This window comes from Drosophila navojoa, chromosome 3, assembly GCF_054131105.1.
Source record: "Drosophila navojoa isolate 15081-1374.11 chromosome 3, UAZ_NAV_1.0, whole genome shotgun sequence".
NCBI lineage: Eukaryota > Metazoa > Arthropoda > Insecta > Diptera > Drosophilidae > Drosophila > Drosophila navojoa.
Window position 1 is genome coordinate 6,413,624 of NC_142891.1, and position 19,876 is coordinate 6,433,499.

The 19,876-nt window shown below is 38.1% G+C and overlaps 2 protein-coding genes and 1 long non-coding RNA gene across 3 annotated transcripts in view; all 3 read left to right on the plus strand.

Annotated features, from left to right (window-relative positions):
* Nucleotides 1-7,600, plus strand: part of LOC149091647 (uncharacterized) — a 103,696-nt gene extending 96,096 nt beyond the window's left edge. Inside the window, exons 3-4 of the long non-coding RNA XR_016196579.1 lie at nt 377-445; nt 7,406-7,600. This is a non-coding gene — a long non-coding RNA (uncharacterized LOC149091647). The remainder of the gene's footprint in view (nt 1-376; nt 446-7,405) is intronic.
* Nucleotides 7,601-7,627: 27 nt separating this feature from the next.
* The window catches only part of LOC115564221 (uncharacterized), a 72,744-nt gene continuing 60,495 nt past the window's right edge, over nt 7,628-19,876 (plus strand). Inside the window, exons 1-2 of the mRNA XM_089258512.1 lie at nt 7,628-8,767; nt 16,517-17,771. Coding sequence (XP_089114638.1) covers nt 8,087-8,767; nt 16,517-17,771 — 1,936 coding nt within the window. The 5' untranslated portion in view covers nt 7,628-8,086. The remainder of the gene's footprint in view (nt 8,768-16,516; nt 17,772-19,876) is intronic.
* LOC115564222 (uncharacterized) lies at nt 10,722-11,523 on the plus strand. Its single transcript, XM_030388284.2, has one exon. It carries the CDS (start codon nt 10,896-10,898, stop codon nt 11,448-11,450), a length of 555 nt encoding a protein of 184 aa, XP_030244144.2. The 5' UTR covers nt 10,722-10,895; the 3' UTR covers nt 11,451-11,523.

Consider the following 19,876-nt stretch of genomic DNA (forward strand, 5'->3'; position numbering starts at 1 on the left):
ATAAAATCTACTTAAATATCAGAAAAGTAATACTTAATATTATAATAATAAAAATACATTTATATGTAGAAAGAAATATCAAATGAAAAAAATCTTCTACAAAAACACGAAAAGCAAAAAGTAAATAAAGCAGAGCTCGCGCTTTTTGAATAAGGAAATATATATTTTTCAAATATTTTTACTTATTTTGGTTAGCTGAAATATTTAAAATTTAAATGTAAAATTGCAGCTGGCATAATATTGATAAAACAACTAGCAGAAAAAAACACACGCTTATGCACACACACACACACACACACACAGACTCCAACTCCGATTCAGCATCCATTACGGGAAAACTCTTTATTAAAAATATATTATGCTTTCTCTATTGCAGTGCGTTTTCCTTTGGCTGGGTGCAAAAACGAATGCGTGGCACGGAAGGCAACTGTAGCGGAAGTGCAAGGTACGTAAATAAGTCAGAAATGCAGCTAAAATGCGTGGCAGACATAAATAGGTAGACGAAGGCGAAGAAGAAGAGGATGGGCGAAAGATGAAGAACAACAATGTTTTATAGCCAGCCAGCGTTAACGGCTTTGGCCAATAAGGCCATCGCAAGAAGCCAAAGACACAAGCCAAAGAAGTAAAGAAAATATTAAGTGCTAAACTTTTGGCGCTGCCTGTCAAAAAAAAATGGCAGCCAAGAGAGAGAGAGAGAGAGAGGGAGAGAGAGAGAGAGAGGGGAACGGAGACAAGCCTGGAATAGAGAAGAAATAAAAATGCAAAACTTGTACAAAGACTGCCGCGCATTGTTAGAAAGGCAACGGCAACGGCCACGCCCACACCGTAGCCATAGAGCAATATATAAAAGCGTATCCATGTTAAATTCTTGGCGCTGCGTCGCGCATTGTTTGACTTGAACTATGCACAAGTTATTTCTTTATTTAAAGTCACGAGAGCGCCATTGTTAACTTGTGTTTTTGACCCACTCAACCACTCAACCACCCAAGCACCCACCCATACACACCCAGAGATACGCACAATTTTCATGTGGGCGCTTTTTGTGCAAATTTTTTGGCCAAAGTCAAAGCCGGAAACCCTTTTTTGGACCGACATGCTTAAGCTCGAGCTTTATGAGGCTGCCCAGGGCTGGAGCCGGCGGAGGAGGGGGAGATGGCACAATATATTTGAGTGTATGTCCTCCACGCTGGTGTTAAGTCAGCTAAAAGCCTTTGGCTCCAGCCACTTGAATTTGGTCACAACTTTTTAGAAACGGATGCAAGCGGAATTACCAGCGAGCAGCAGAGAAAGAGACAGAGCGAGAGAGAGATATATCCCAGAACTAGCTCCACTTTTCCACAGTTCAGTGTTTTTCGGTGGCGCCTAGAGACGGCGGCGGTTGGTGGCACGCGGGCCGCAGCGAAAAGTTTCATGCGCGCCCACCAAAAGTGCAGTCAACGCACTTGGTGACCAAAAAATATGACTTGCGAATGGATTTTCGGACTAGGAATTGAAATTGCAATGGGAGTGGGAATGGCAATGGGAATGGCATTGGGCGTAAGAGTTTCGGAATGTGTCTGGCGTCTGCCCTGGCTTATGCTCGACTGTTTGGTTAAATAAGTGCGAGAATGTTTTGGCAAACTACAGAGCAAAGAATTTGGAAAGTGTGTGCAATGGCTGAAAATATGTTCAAGGCAAAAGAATTATTAGAAAAATTTATGGCTGGAAATTGTTGTAAAGTATTTTCTAAGGTATTTTACGAGGCATTTTGTAGAAATTGATTTTTTGCTTATTGAGGGTTTGATTGCTGAATCATGAAGGGGAATGCAAGAGGACCTATAGGGGCTGTAAGAAATCAAATGGGACAAGAGGCTTGGAAAGCTGTTGAAGAAGAATTTTTGAAATGAATGATTGCTATTGTAATATAATATACTAAATAAAAATGTACTCAATAGGGAAAAGCAGCTGCAGGCATCGCAATTAAATTGAATTGACTTCAAGAGTCTAAGAAATGAAAATAATTTCGAACTTTTCCTAGAGATTGTTGCATAAATATTTTTTGCTTACTTTGAGAACAAATAAATAAATTAATACAACAGATATTTAAATTTTTTATATTTACTTGTATAAAAAACAGTTTTAATATCTGTGTTATTTATTTATTTATGAGATGAAATGTTGCGAGATAAATACAAATTATTTGAGGATAATTAATATAACAAAAATCAAAGCTACATATATCAAATACACAATGATCTATATGAACAATTTAAAAACTGTAGCTATAAAGATGTAAGAGATAACTATAATTTTATAACTTATTATTATAAGGTTACTTTTTAATTATATAGGGAATGTTGGAAACTTTAGCAAAAAGACTTAAAAATAAATTAAAATCAGGGCTCTTTGAGATCGACGGGCTCACGCGGTTTCAAGGAATAAAAGTATGCATAAATGTCGCCCTGACCAGGGATATATATTTACTTATTTTGGCTTTCCTCCTTCTGTGTATTATCGACATTTATATGGAGCCATACCATTATGCTCTGATTTCCATTTTCACGGAATTTAATGTAAATATATATATCAACAAATATTTTTATTTAACGAAAGGCTGAAACTTCACATCGATTTTATAATATTTAAATTTTGTTTATTTATTCACCTCATTTTTAATTTTCTTTTTTTCTTTTGCTATTTATTTCTTACATTTATAGCTGATATATATATGTATAGCATATGTCAAACATATTTACGCTGTGCGTTTTTATTCGTTTTTCCAATGATTTATTGCGAAAATTTCATTAATTTGCTGCTTTGTCATAAAACTCGCGGCAGTATAAGAAAATATATATTTACTTTTTATTTTATTTTCGTACATACATACATATGTATGTGCATGTATATATAATGAAATAAATTTGATTGGCATGAGTGCGTGCGGCGCATTGGTGTTAAACAAATTTTATAGCCCACCTATGGGCGCATACTTCTATAAGCGACTGTACACGCGTATCTACGGGCTGGCGAAATGTATTTACGACCGAAAAACTCATTATACGCGCTGCCTGCTGGAATTTTAAAATACATATATACATATATAAAGCACATATATACGAAAAGTATATAGATACATATATCTTTGCTGTATTGTATTTGCCAGTTGTTACGCCTTGTCTGTTTTGCTCAATGTCAAAGAACACGTGTTTTATTCTCTACTTGTTTCGCTATCCTGCGGAACGTGTCAAAAATTAAAAGTGCCCAGAGACGATGAAATTCGTGGGGGCCCAGCGAACTTTCTAAGCAAATCCAGAGCCAGGCAGGGATCGTGTCCAATTTGGTGTCTGTGGGGCTGCGATGCTGGTGGTGCGTACAACAAAAACTTATTACACATACGCAGCGTGCGCGCCCAAATAAGTATGCTATAGGAAATTTACTTTTTTCTAATTTACGCCTTGCGTGCGCCTCGGCTCCGACGGAGCCTGTGGTGGAGCTTTTTCCATTAAGTCTGCAGCTGGCTTCGTCATAATTCATGCGCTCGCCGGGACACACACGCACACACACCCACACCCACACACATGGGGAGAATCACAGATTGGGGCCATGTTAATTTGTAGGCCGCTGCAGGCGGAAGTCCTTTTGGGTCTTTAAACGCAAATGAAAGGCAAACCGAAGCTTTTACTGCTGCCATGAGCTCATGTATCATTTGTGTATGCGACGCAGCCAAAGCTAACCCTCTTAACGTTCACCCCCTCCCTCCCACCATTTCCATTCTGCTTGGGGTTTCTTTGTGTGCGTGTTGCTCTAAATTAGATTTTCATTTGCGTGGCCCACTGACGTCCTTCACCACGCGACTCTTTTGTGATACACTGCGCCCACTTAGACTTTATGACCCGACACATAAAACCCTTTTGAACCTGACCCCAGCGTACATTTCGCCAGCTTTTGTGCAAAATCAATGCCAAAATTAATTAATCCAAATTAGTGCAGCTATAAACTAGGCGCTACATAAACTTTGCCCACATGTCATGTGTGAAACATATATGTATATTCGATTTCTTTTTATTCCTCTGCATTTTCTTGTTGTTTTATATTTGACAAATTTATGCGCTTTTAAGAGTTCCCAAATAAAAATCCAAGCCAGAAAAGCATGTATTTTTATTATTATTATTAGAGAAGCGTGCGTCAAAGCCAGACTAAGTCAGACGGCTCCCAGTCTCGGCCTGCGCCTGTCAACAGCTGTCAGTTGCAATTTTTTATTGATTATAGATGCTTGGAGCGGCACCACAAGCCTCTATGCCCTGTAGAAAGTAGATGGGCTGGCATGAGTTTATGACTTTAAACAGAGTTTGCTGGGGGCGAGAGTCGTCTGGAAGGCATTTAGAAATAGTCAGCAAATATTTATCATTTCATTTTTTTATATGAATATTTCGTTTACATAATATTCGCTTACATCTTTCTTTTATCATTATAAAACAAAAATCTGTTGTTATAACAAAGAGTGATATAAATTGAAAGTGAAATTGAAAATATTTGCTTATTCTTTATTAAATATTTTTATATAAGTTTATGCGATTATTTTATTTATTTTATCCCATACATCTTTTTTTAATATTTATTTGTCGTAATTTATCTTCATAATAGACTGTCTTAAATTTTTAAATTATTTATATATTTTATATTTTTATATTTGTTTTCTTTTATTTTTATTTTTTTTTTTACAACTAACATTTCTTGCAGGATATCTGTCAGTTTAACTTTATTTTTTCCACATTCCTTGCCATTTCTGTTTTTAATTTCGAGAAAGCATACAACAAAATCGCGTGTGCCTTGGCTGTTACCTTTATTGATTGACAGACAAATTCATCAGAATTTATGTGAATTTTGTGCGAATTTTCATGAGCCCTTTTTTATACACTGTATTTGGTATATAAGGGGGTGTATATTGATTTTGCTTAAAATGCTTAAAGTTGAGGAGGAAAATGCTAAGGGCGTAGAGATTGAGAGCTTAGTTAGAGATAGACTTAAAAAAACGAAAAAATCTGAAGAAATTTCTGACGAAGGCCGTTGAAGAGGGTGCTAGAGCCTAGAGCCTAGAGCCTAGAGCCTAGAGCCTAGAGCTTAGAGCCTAGAGCCTAGAGCCTTGAGCCTAGAGCCTAGAGCCTAGAGCCTAGAGCCTAGAGCCTAGAGCCTAGAGCCTAGAGCTAGCCTAGAGCCTAGAGCCTAGAGCCTAGAGCCTAGAGCCTAGAGCCTAGAGCCTAGAGCCTAGAGCCTAGAGCCTAGCTAGAGCCTAGAGCCTAGAGCCTAGAGCCTAGAGCCTAGAGCCAAGAGACTAGATGAAGTCTTAAAGCCCAGAGTCACAGCATAAAAAAAACTATATATATTCCTATATATCCTTTCCCACACTCATAGTTATACAGATTGTCACCCATATTATGGAATATATCTTCACCCACTCGCATGTCATTCTCAAGCTGCAAACAGAGTATTGCGCAGTCAGTTACAGCCTGCAACAACTTTCTGACTTTTTCTAGCCATGATTTGAAAGCAAAAATTGAGACGCCATTTGCTGAGGCAAACATTTGCAGCATTTGATGGCAAAGCATTTTGCACAAACGTTAGCAAGTTTTTAATAAGCAACAACAACAACAAGAACAAGACAACAACCATTTCGAATATATATAATTGGGGCAGCTGCCTAGGCTGTAAACTTTGAATGGGAAAATCTAAAGGAATTTGCTTAAAGCCAGTAACAAAATTGGCAACTTTGTGCAGCATAATAATAACGTTAAAATATAATGCACAGACGGGCAATGGAGCAATGGAGCAACGAAAACAATGCCAAATTTGTCGTATCGAGTGTGGGCGTGGCTAGCAGGCAGGCAGGCGAACGCCCCCCGATCAAGGAACAACCACAGCGACAAGCAAACAACATGAAGTGTAACAAATAGGCAACTTGAGCAAAAGTTTGAAGAGTCAAAACATTTGCCAGCCCCTGAGCGTATCATGTGTGGGTGTGCATGTGCCATTATATATATAAATATATATATATATATATATTTATATACGTATATGTATGTGTATGCGCTTTGCGATATTTATCGCCTCTTAAGTATTTTTAAGAAGTTTGCCACGGCAACTTTTACTTTCCGCCCGACGACAGCAACAAACATTTTGTCTTGGGCATATTTCGAGCGGCACTTCAAGTTGTCAGACTTGTGTCTGTCTTTACTGTCGCCAGCCACGCCCCCCTCCCCCCTTCTTCCTGACAGGCGCTGCGACATTCCGGAACAAAAAGTTTTTTCAAGGCCTTAATCAACTTTAGCTATAGCTTAATGAGCGCATGTAATGAGTTAATTCTTTTGCAGTGTTGCAAAGCGTCAAGTTTTTAAGGGCGCAGTTCAAATAGTTGACAACAGTTTAGCTCAAGTGCATGTATATATGTATATGTGTGAGTGTGTTAGCAATTTTGTAAAGTATTTGCCGATTATAGCACTTGCAAGAATTCGAAAGAAAAGCTTGGCTAAAACTTTAGAAAAGTTTGAATTTTGAACAAATATTTTTATGATTCTATAAACAAAATATTTTGAATGAACTTTCGGTAACTTCTTTATAAAATGAAATTGTGTTAGAGGGAGAAATACATAAGCTCATTTATTGAAATTGCTCATTTGAAAAATGTAAAGTGCATATTATATGTAATTTCATTTTGTATAATTTCCTAGATAGAATTAGATCATTTTTCATGTGCAGATTTTAATTGTGTTATGACAGCAAAAAAAAAAAAAAAAAAAAAAAAAAAAAAAAAAAAAAAAAAAATTTTAATAAAAAAAAAATTACAAAAATAAATAAAGTAAAATAAAAATAGTATAAAATTAAGTTAAACTAAAAATATGTCTGGCTTTTTAAATAGTAAAATATTTCAATTAAATAAAATATTTCAATTAAATTTACGCCGAGCTCCAATTATAAATCATTCTCTTAATTCATATAAAACATATTTAATTCTAAAATATATCTCTCGTGTATTAAACATTTCTTAAAAGCATACTCTGAGATATTAGATTGGTAATCCATCATCTGAGTCAAATTACAATCAATTATTCTCTTCTATTTATATATTTTTCTGTTTCTTTCTACAAAATCCGAAGACTTCACTGAAAGCTAAAGATTTAATTTCATTGCAAATTAACGGCTTAAGCGTAACCAAAAACCAATTAGGCGAGAAAAAATATATAAATAAACACAACCACCCACCCACCCACACACACACACACACATGCACACATGTTACACACACTTGAGTTTATCCTGTTTGTACTGCCATAAGGCACACAATGAAAATCCGAAAGGAATACAACAAGCATTTATTCTGCCACTCAATTCTAAAGCAGACAACAAATTTCGCTTCTCTGTTTTTTTGCAGTTATTAGAAGCGCAGCCAGTGCGAAAGACGAGTCTATTAACAGAGCAAACAGCCTAAAAGAACAGAAAGAATAAGGGCGCAGCAGGACAGCGTGGAAGGAGGAGGCGAAATCCTTGGCAAATCGAATTGCTAAGCGGCTGCCAATGAGACGACGCTACACACACTGCTGTCAGCAGGGCCATCAACTGGAGCAGCAGCAGGAGCAGTTGGAGCAGCAGCAGGAGCAGCTGGTAACTGGAAGCTGGCTTAGCTGAAGCTGGAAGGGAATCGAAACGGTTGGACGGTTTGGCAAAAGCCGATTGAAAATTTGCTATATTGACATAAGGAAATCGTTAGCCGGCTTAGCTAGCTGCCAGTTCGCCAGGCACATTTAAAATTAAAAAATCTGCGAACAATATATATACACACACACACACATATATATATGTATGTCAAGGCAGACAAAGTGTTATGCTAATGCGAGTGAGTGGGCCATGAATATAACATGACTCAGGCAGCTTAGCTCAGCCAAGTGATGACAATAAGCCCCAAGATGAGCAGCAGCAAGTTGGAATAGAAAGACCTCCACAGAGAGAGAGAGAGAGAGAGAGAGAGAGAGAGAGAGAGAGAGAGGCAAGAGTAACCTAGAGCAAGCCCAATATAGATATTAGCCCAAAGAGTGAGAGAGATTCTTGCACTGAGATGACGGAGCTGAGACGCCTGGAATCATTGCATAAGCAGCATTCGCTGCGCGGCGAGCGTGTGCCACATCCGATGCTGCTGCAGCGCTCGCTGGCCGATTTGGCCGGCTGCAGCTTGAGCAGCGGCGGCAACAGCGTGGCCAGCACCACCAGCAGCAGCACAGCCACTGCCACCACAGCGCTGCACCAACAGCAGCAGCAGCAGCAGCAGCGCAACATAGAGTTCGATGAGCATGACATTTACTATGTCTCGCCCTCTAAGCGAAAATCGGGCGTGGCACCTGTTGGGCCGGCGCTGCGGCCGGCTAATGCCTACGAGGCGAACAATAACATGAACGGCAATCACAATGTGGTCACCTTCTCGGATTATGTGAGCGAACGCGGTGGCTCCATCAGCAGCAGCTCGCATCGTGGCTCGCTGAAGCGGGCCAAGGGCCGCAGCAATCAGTCGCTCTGCAGCTGCGATGCCGGCGACGAGGCGCAACTGCAGCCGGACGCAGCGCGTCCGCTGTACGAGTACAGCCTGGAGCGACGCCGCAAGACGCACACCTACACCTGTGAGCAGAACGCACAGATACTCATGAGACTGGAGCGCGAACGTAATCGTAAATTATCACTGACTTCTATTGGCGGAGGAATCGGCGGAGGAGTCGGCGGCAGTCAGGGCACAGGCGAATCGCAGGTAAGCAGGCAAATGCTTATGTTTATGTAATTGGAATCATGAGCAGACCGAGTGCCAGGCACGTGCTGCGCGTGTCCCAACTGAGAGAGGCCTTGCTCAATATAATACATATATATGTGTATATGTATGTATGTATATATGTATATATGCACGGCCTGTTGCAGGCAAATTTGATAGGCAAACAATTCGCGGCACGTACTTGGTCCAACAACAGCAAGAACTTTGACTGACATTTGGGCAGCTGGCACATGGCATATGGCACACGACACAGAGCACTGAGCACGGAGCACACATAGCACCTGCCAACTGCCAAGTGCCACCTTGCTGCCTGCTGCCGGCTGCCGGCTGCCTATCCAGAGACATGGCTGTGCCAGTGCTTAATACAGTGTGCAGCAGCACACTATACACAAGTGCACAGATTGAGCAAGCACTTTGTTAAATATTCATAATAGATTATGAATAAATTGCTGCTAGAGCTACTCCACTTCAATGTAGTATAGTTGCATTCTCAAATGAGAATAATATGACAATGCTGGGAAGCAAGCATAGTTCATAGACAAAGCCAAACAGAAACTTTTAAGATTTTTAGTTTATTTCGTGTATATATGTATATATACGATTTTTTGCATAAATGAAGACGATATGGTAGTGGGAAACTTTAAGAAAATCTGGCCAGATTTTCTTAAAGATTCCCACTTTTACTTACAAAATATATCTGATTTTACTTAACATAAACTATAATATAATCATTAATAATGAAGAGAATTAAATGAAATTACGTTATAATAGTCATGAGGGAATAATAGATTTTCATTAACATAAAAATAATAATTTTGGTAATAATAATTTGATAATAATAATAATTATATATAATAATTATAATAATAATACTTAATATCTGTTTAGCTTAATAATAATAAGAAAATATTAAAAAAAAAAAAAAAACTAATAATAATAATAATAATTACAAAAATATCAAAAATGTTTGTAGCTAATAAACTAAATATATATATTAAAGAACGGCAAAAAATTATATTATTTAAATAATATATATAATGATGAAATGTAGTAATGAAATCTAATATATACATATATTTATATATATTTAAATAATCTTTTGCTATTAATACAATAATAATGGATAAATTACTCATTCCAATTATTTATTGATTTAAAAAAAAAAATTTTTTTTCAATGCATATATATATATTTGCAACACAATAAAATAAATTAATGAACAAATCGTATAATTAATGATAATACATATAATAAGTTGATGTTAATAAATTTATGATAAATTCATAAATTATATTTATAATTAAAATATTCCAAAAATATTGTTTTTAAATATATTGATACATATTTACGAATTTCTTTAAGGGAATACTAAATCCCAAACACGTTTTGAATATTAACAAAAATTTCAAAAGATGATGCGCTGCTAACAGCACGTCAAAAAGGAACTTCGTGAGCTGTTGGGGCGGATAAGCGCAACTTCCTGGAAGCTCAAAAGCCAACAAAAGTGACTGGCCGAGACTTAAAATGACTTTCTTATGAATTTAGACTTTAAAGCTGCCCTCTATGCTCACTGCTGGGCAAATTTGAATTATGAAACAGCTAAGATAGAGCGAAATTCTTTTTACTTTCAACGTTTGGCATTAGCAACAAAAACTGTGCTCGAGGATTTTGTTTTAAAATGAAAAAAGACTTTACAATTTACTTGGCAACTAAAGAACAGAAATAACACAAATTAATGTGAAACAGTTTTTTTTTAGATATTTAGCTAAGGTAGTAACAAGTATAACGTTTCTTTTTAAGTTAAGCTAAAGCTGAAATAATTTGTATATGATTCACATTAGATTTAAAATATCTAGTCGTCATTAGGCCTATGATTCGAACTTAGCATGCCACGCCTCCAAGTAGGCGACTGGCTATAGCCTGACTAGAGTAGCTTATCAGAAATATTATGAGATTCGTTCAGTTCTCCATCGGCGAGGATTATAAACATATACACAGTAAAACGAAAAAACTTAAAAAAAATATTTAAATAGTTCGCTATACGCAAAAAAAAAAGGGTTTAGTTTCAAATTCTACACAATTAGCTTGAACAAAGGCAAAGGACTTCAGCATGGAATTGAATCTGAGCAGCGCCGTCTCGGCGGCCACCATCCAGTCGGGTTCGGTGATGATGAAGGCGCGCAAGGCGAAGAGCAAGAAGCTGCTGCCGACCTTCGATCTGTCGCTGGAGCAGAAGCAGGACATCAAGAAGGCTTTCGATATGTTTGATACGGAATGCACTGGCTTCATTGAGGTGAAGGAGTTGCGCGTGGCCATTCGAGCATTGGGCTTCGAGCCCAACAAGGAGGAGATCAAAAACATGATGGATGAGATCGATAAGGATAAGACAGGAAGGATTGCGTTTAATGATTTCTTACACTTGATGCGCTTGAAAATGGCCGCCAAGGATGCCGTCCAGGACAGCCTAAAGGCGTTCTCCTTCTTTGATGATGATCGCACCGGCCAGATCAGCTTCGCCAATCTGAAGCGTGTCGCCACCGAACTGGGCGAGAATCTAACCGACGAGGAGCTACAGGAAATGATAGACGAGGCTGACTTGAACGGCGATGGCGAAGTCTCACGCGAGGAGTACTTAAATGTGGTGAAGAAAACCAATTTGATTTAGGCAGACCTTGGACTTTGACACAAACACTAAACAGAGACCTAAAGACACTAACAAACTATGATGTATATATACATAATAATGATCTATGATCGTTGATGTATGTATATATACATCAGGCAGCCGCTTTGCTCTCACAAATTCACACATCACAGAAGACAGTTTGAAGAAGTTTGGATATGCTTCGGTTAAATAAAGCCCTCTTTCAGGAAACACTAGCTTCCAGTAAAAAATGCAATTTCACATCTATTAAACGTGCATTGGACCTGGCCCGGCCTGGCCTGGCCTCCGCTGCCTGCCATTTGTCACAATTAGCACGGCGGAACTTCAATTACGTATAAAAAAGATAGCCAGCCTCCCCCTGCTCGCATTATCCCAGGCACAGCTCGGCTTTATAGCTAGATGTGCTCTTTTGTTTAGTTGTCCTTATTCAATTTTTTTTTTGTGTTCAGCTCAGACCGCTGTCATGCATAACAAATCTCTTTGACACATTTGATGTATGCGTTTGCTGTGGCCTCAGGCTGGTGTGGGTGTGGGTGTGTGGGTGTGTGGCAGCAGCTGATGCTCCACTTTGCCGAGTTGTTGCAACAAATTGCGGCAACAATTTGGTGGCATGCGTGTGGGTGCATTCCAGCCGGATTCTGGGCCGGCAAACATACTCGTTATTTAGTAGCATCGTTTAACTTTTTATTTACGCTGCGCTTTGCATTTAGCGCCATTTAGTTGTTCCACTTTGACTTTGGAATACAAGTCAAGCCAGCGGCATTAAATTCATCAGACTGTTGCAGCTGCTGCTCCTGCTGCTCCTGCTGCTGTTGCTTGTTGGAGGCGAGGCCATGCGGCGTATACGCAATTTATGTGACAATTCAGTCAACTAACGCCGCCTGCCTGCCAAGCACTTAACCCACTGAACAGTGAACTCTGTCTTAATAAATCAATCAGACAATTGAGTACATATTCAAGTCGAGTCGATAAATTAAGATGCAACTGCAAACGAAAGTGAAAAAACAAAAATGGACAGTAAATTAAGTAAAGAGGAGCTGAAGTTTCAAAGATTTAATTCAAGTGTATAACTCTTTAATAGGCTTCTTAAACTATATAGAAAAATTAAATTCATGTCCACATTTGAATTGCCCAAGCTTGAACGTAATCTTAACTACTTTAATTAACACCCGAGCCACATGGCGTATGCGCTATAAATATTTTACACACACTAAAGGCCAACAATTTTATTGTCTGCTCATGAGCGAGCCTTAAACAAAGTTATTTCAAATAATTACGTACGCTAAAAACAAAAATAAAATCTCCAACTATCCATTGATGAAGTCGTAAAGTTAAGAGGCTGTCGGGTAATTACGTGTCCAACTCTGATAGAACTTCGAAGAGAAAAAAGCACACACACACAAAAATAAATATTGAAATAAAACTAAAACAAACTTGTGCATTTATAAAAGTTTTCGTCTTGCTTATTGCTTTTGGCAAATCGATTAAACGGCCAAAGCGTAACAAACTACAAATATATACATACATATGCATGTATATAGAAGCAACACTCAATTTTACGAACATTTAACTAAATACCCGGCCAGCGGAGCAGACTGCTCAGTCCCTCAAAAGCCAAGGAAAATTCGAATAAAAAGAAGAAAAACTAGTAAAATGTAAAAGGATCTGCTCGGAGCAACAGCTACGAAAGCGGAGCATAAAAAAAGTTTGGTGCAAACTACAAAACTGCCATAACTCAACATTACACCCAACAAATACACACACACACACACATACACATACACACATACACCTGCGAGCATATTCGCAAAGCTGAGCTGAAAAAATGTTCGTTGCGAGAAACTTGAAGAGAAACAGCAAAAAAAAAAAAAAAACAATGATGAATGCTCACACACACACACACACACATACTTACATAAATTATGGTAAAAAATTGCACAAAATTGCAGCAAAGTAGACGAAAAATGATTATAAAATGTGCATTATGAAATTTAAGGCGAGACAAAGACGCGCATAATTCAAAAGAAGAAAAGCGCACGCAGAAAGTCAGCAAAGAGAAAGCTAAGCTAAAAGTCGCGAATGTAAAATAAAAGATATATACTTATACATATATACATATACATATGTATATATAGTTGTGCAACGATATATCAAGCAATTTAATGCTCAAAAAGGCAGCTAGCTGCGGTTAGCCAAGTCCTGCGGTGCCACTCTCATCGCTGAGCTCTGCCCGCTTGCCACAGCTTCCCGCCCGCCCCCCTCCGACCATCCTCATAAACATGGCGTCCAATTTGTGGCATAAACGCCAAATAAGCATATACAGCATGCTGCATAATGTTGCATACTTTGGGGCGCAGTTAACCAGCACACCCAAGGGGAGTTATGCATATGCATATCCATGCTAGAATGGCTTCTACTTGAAGCGAAAGCAGCAACAACAACAGCAGCAGCAACAGCAGCAGCAGCCGCAGCGGCAGCCACAGCGAGCAAAAATCAGAGAGAAGCGCAAGATGCGAAAGAAGTTCAAAGTGCATATGCAAGCATATTTATGATGCCTGGGACCTGCACAGCTCCGTCTCACAGCCTTTAATTAGTAAATATACTTAGCAAAGTTGAGGTCGCCAGCGCCACTGGGAACTGCTTGAGAAACTTATGTACAATAAACAATGACAAAAAAAAAAAAGGGAAACAAATATGGGAAACAAATATTGTCTTGTTTTAGTATTTTACTACTTTAATTTAATTTAATTTATTTAATTTAATTTGATTATATTTAATTAATGTAAAAACAATAAATTATTGCGTTTGTGCTAAATTTTTTAAGTAGCTAAATATGTGAAAAAGAGTATTTATTTATTTTTCCTTATATTATATTTATTTATTTATAATATAATTTATATAATTTTTTGTGTGAATATTTATTTGTTTCTTTACTTATTTATTTATTTTATTTTAAATGCAGTCAGTGTTTCGATACTTCAAAATGGCAAGGGAATCCATTTGTTTTTTATTTTATTTTAATTAATTTATTTTCTTTTATTTACTGAGGATTTAAAATGATCAAGAATTATTAAAAATGAATTTTTCCAAATATATAGTTTTTTTTTCGATTTATCGTAATTTTCGATTTAGAGGGTTACAAATTATTAAGACTCGATTTTAAATGAAATTATATTTTTATATATTTATTTATTCATATATTTCTTTATTTACTTTTTAATATTCAAAATAACAATTATTCTTGATAGATAGCTGCAATTTTTGAATAGTTCTTGCCTCCTCCGTCCACTTCACTGGCTATATGCTCTATCAATCCATAACAGCTAAGAAATTCGCCAATGAAAAGTCAATTTAAGAGTCTCAAAGTTAGGGCCATGCATATGGAAATATTAGATTAAAAATTAAGTCTTATCTTTGCTGAACCTAACACCTCACTAAATATTTATATATTCCTTATTTGAAAACAAAGAAAAAAAACCTTCCTCGTTGGCTTAATTGGCTATTAGAAACTTTTCGGAAAGCATAAAAAAAAATTGAAGATCATAAAATCAGCGCGTTGCTTCATGAAAATTTGGTCAGCCCGTTGGACAGGCAAAATATGCAAGAGATGCCACCGCAGAATATTTGCATAAATTATTTAAGTTTTTTTTTTTCTGTCGACGGCGACAGGCGTAGGAAATTACCAGCATCGTGTAATGAAAATATGAAAATTTTCAATTTCCACTTAAGCAGCGGACTTGCTCGTTCGTGAGCTGAACTGAGCTGAGCGGCGACAGGCGGGGGACGGACTAGGGACTGGCAGGAGACTGGCAGGGAACTGGCAGTGGCAGGACAGGACAAGACTAAGTAAATAATAAAAATAATCAACAGGAACACGACAGGCGACAACAATAATAACAAGAAGCGGAGGACCCAACAGATTGGCAGGCAGCGCAGCGGGGGCGAGGCGTAGGCCTGCCGAGTGGCCCAACATAAAGCAATCAAAATTCAAAGGAAATTTTTATTAATGTCAATGCGTTTCGTTTCGGCCAGACGTATAGAAATAAAAAGCAAATCAATGCAAATGTATTTCCCGTAACTGAATTCAATTTCAAATCCCCGGAGCGACGGTGTTTCATGCTCAACGATAATAATAATAATAATAATAATGATGATGATGATGATGATGATGATGATGATGTTGATGATGACGCCATGACCTGACCGTAACAAATTCAATTAGGACACCAACACCACGCACTGCGCACTTAGATGGCCAACTGGAGGCTGGGCCATAGCCATAGCCAAGGCTAAAGCGAAGTTTCCCTTTTACTCAAATAAACCTTTTTTTCTTGCTCTTTTCGCCAGCCCCCTCTCGCTGTGTGTGAGTGTATGTGTTATTCTCTGTCTATGGCATAATTAAATTTCATGTAGCCGTTGGGCAGTTGCAAACGCATGTGCTGGCCCTCCACAAAAAATCGCTTTCTATACAATTTCACCAATTTGCTAGAGTGTGGCACGCATATAATGAAAACTCTTTGAGCATCAATATTCTAGGTTAATATTGATTAAGGGGAGAGAAGCTTGGGCAACTGAGGTGCTATATATAAGGAAAGCAAACGGTTATGTTCGGACATCGCATGAATATGAAATACCGAATTTGCAGAGTCAAATGCTAAGGGATAAAACATAATAACAATACTAAAAAAAATAGTGAAATGAAAAAACATACAGTTGAATCTCTATAAGTTGTACCCCGCTAAATAGAAAATTCTATCCCAACAAACAAAAATGTTTGATAATTGCTGATAATTTGAGTGTTTTGTTGGATTTATATCCACTTTGAATTATAGGAACTCGACTGTACTAAATGTATATGTATTTCATCATTAAAACTTCGCCCCAATGCCATATTGTTTAGTAAACTGTCCCTTAAGCACATGGCCAACTGTCGGCGCTTTGCTCTTGGCCGGAAGTTTACCATGTCGATTGAGTTGATGCAATTTCCGGTTTTGTGACAGCTGTAAATTTTCAATTTATTTAACGCCTTGTTCTTGTTCTGCTTCTTCTACTTGTTCCTCTTGCAGCTAAGCGACACGCCCAGCTTGTCGGATGTGGACATAATACCGCCTGTGCCGCCGCCGCCTGCGCTCAAACGGAACGGCAGCATGCGCAGCCTGCGTCTGCTGCAGCAGCTGCAACAACAACAGCAGCAGCAGCAACAGCAACAGCAACAATTGTTGCCATTAGCTGTCAACAAGAGCAACAACAATTTGGCAATGGGCATGGCTCAGCTGTGCAGCAGCGATCTGCTAGAGAATTGCACCAAGACGGCGCTCGATGATTGCGCTGCGACATTGCTGAAGTGCGCCAACAGCGGCAATAGCAACAGCAGCGCCAGCAGCAATATGAATGTCAAGCCGGATCTGTGCAATGGCAATGGCCACGCCCATAGCCTTAAGAAGTCACACAAATCGAAGCACCCGCCCTTTGCCGCACACGAGGAGGACAGCATCTTTACGCCGCACTCACAGAAATCTGATCCCAGTTTATGTTTTGTGCCAGCCGCAGCCGCACCAACAGCAGCTGGAACAACAGGCAGCACAGCAGAAACTATTGCTGCCGCAACAAATAAATACAATACAATCGGGCCGAGCAGCGATTATGCCAGGCACTTGGCCCACTATAGCCGTTACCTGCAGAAGCAGCATCAGCAGCAGCAATTGGCTCACTTTCAGCAGCAGCGCTGTCGCTGCTTCTCCCAATCGCTGCTCAACTTTCCAATCAACCAGCAGCAGCAGCAGCAGCAACAACAGCAACAGCATCAGTCACAACAACAACAGCCAGACTCCAAGCCGAACCTGGGCATTCTGCAGCAGCTGACAGAGCCGGCAGCACATATTTTTCACACCAGCAGCATGGACTGGACGCTGCCGATGAGCAGTCGCAGCTTTGGCAATTTGGTGGACATTGATGGCGGCTGCCGTGTGCCGTATCAGAAAATGCAACAATCATCGGCGCTGGCCTCCTCCAATTTCACAATGAACTCCTTCGATAGCGCCAACAGCAATGGCATACTCAAAGAGCGCGACTCTCAGTCACATTTGCCAGCCCACGCCCACTCACATCCACACAATCATCCACATGGCCATTCGCATCATTATCATGCACACGATGTGGCCCATTCGCTGCTGCATCATGCGGCCGTTGGCGCAGGTGCCGGCATTCCGGCCACGCCACAGAAACATCATCAGCTGCACTCGAGCGTCACGAGCATCATGCCCTGGAAGCATCGACAGTGCCCCAGTCGCGGCTCATCCAGTTCGGGCACTAACTCATTCCGTAAGTTCACATGAATTTCGAATTCGAATTTGTAAGATGTTTATGTTGTATGCTAAAAATATATACAAAAATTACTTTTTTAGTCAAATTAAATTTTTTAATAACTAGATTTCGGATACATATATAAATATTTAAAAATTATATATATTTTTATTAGTAATGTGCCTGAATATATTTAATTTTCTTTTTCTTTGTTTTAATTATTATTATTTATATATATATTTTTAGTTATATATATTTTGAATTCTTATTTTTTTTTAATTAAACTTTTTTTTTTATGTTTCCATTATATTATATTTAATACTAATATATTATTAAATAAAAAAATTTTCTATGATTTTTGTATGTTATAGTATTTTTTATTATCTTTTATTATTATTTGTCTATTATTATTTTACTATTATTTATCTATTTTTTATATTTTAAATAATATACGCTAGATATTCAAATAAGCATGTAAATATGTATATTTAATTTATGGTTTTTTTTTTTTTAATCACAAAGTTTTAAGTATATATATTTATGATTTATTAACAAATTTTCCATATACGATGGGTTCCGATTTTTTATTTTAAAAGTTTTTACATATGCAGACATTTGTTCATTAGTTTTTTAAATAAATTTTTTTTATTATTTTTTACATATGTTAAAAAAGTTTCCTGCTGTCTTCAGTTGCAATTAGGAAATAGCACACAAAATTTTTGATAATTTTCACAATAAAATCTGTTAAATTATACTTCATATTACTGTGAGTTTTGAGATCCAGTTAATTTTAGCAGATGGTATACCCTTATTAAAGCCCAAAATTGCTCACTGCATTAGTTCGCTCAGTGTGCGCATCCCTGGCTTGCTGTTACCTGGCATTGCACTTGTCGGGCCCAGCATCGACCTGGAACTTTGGCCAGCCGCCCCCCTTGGGAGGCACACACAATTCTATTTAGTCGTTAGCCGTTTGATTGCGCCCCATGTAACATGGACGCTTAATGTTAAACGTTGCCAATGCCCGCGTGACTTTGTCGTAGTCATCAAGCGCACATCACTCCAAAGGCAGGGAATGATGATGCCGTTGCTGTTGCTGCTTGTTGTTGCTGTTGCTGCAGCTCGTTAGTTCAGTGCTCGACGCCCACCAAAAACTGCGTTGCGTAGGATGTCCTGTCCATGTTAAATTTATGCAAATCGCTGATGCCTGCAATGCCGCCCACCACTACTCCGACCACTATAGCAGCAGCCGCAGTAGCAGAGGCAGCAGCAGCAGCAGCAACAACACGCAGCGCAGCATTTGTCAGACAACTGCGGCACATGCTTTCCATTTGCAGCTTGCTTATCGGTAATTCACTTTGGAGTCTGGTCCAGCCATTGGGCAGTCCCTGCGAGTGTTCGAGCTCTTTCCATAATCAAGCGGATTGCTTAACATGCAAAAACTGAGCTAGTTTTACGCCTCACTTGACATTATTTGCTTAGCTGCTGGGCCCTCGCTCCAACTCCTGGTCAAGCGACTCAGTTGCATAATCAAATTTGGCTTGCAATTAAAATCGATTTGATGCTATTGATACAAATGTCTGCAAAGCTTCTGGAGGAGGATATTGGATTACGGTGAAACATTTGAATTTGAGATATAAGAGCTCTATTAAATTTATAAGCATTTATATAAATTATATTTTAAGCTAGGTACAGATTTATTTTAATTCGATTTTAGATGAGTTGCGCTGGAAATTCTATACAATTTGTGAACATTATTACGAGCTTAAAAAAAGACTGGAGAAATATATTTTCGTTTTTCATTTATTTATTATTATTTTTTTTAATATATATGTTTTTTTTTTTAAATATTTTAAAACGTTTCCATTCCATTATATATGGCATTAGTTATATATTATTAATTTATATATTGTTAATTTAATATACTGTAAATATATTTGATTGAAAAGCTTAAGAGAATAATTTTACATGACCTCAAATATAAAAGTAGAGATTTGAGCTAAATTAGATTTCCGAAATAATTCTATAAACTTTACAAGCAATTTTTAATCAAGCTAAATTTAAGGATATATATAATAGAATATTAAGTAATTCCAATAAATTTATTAGAAATTTATACAAAATTT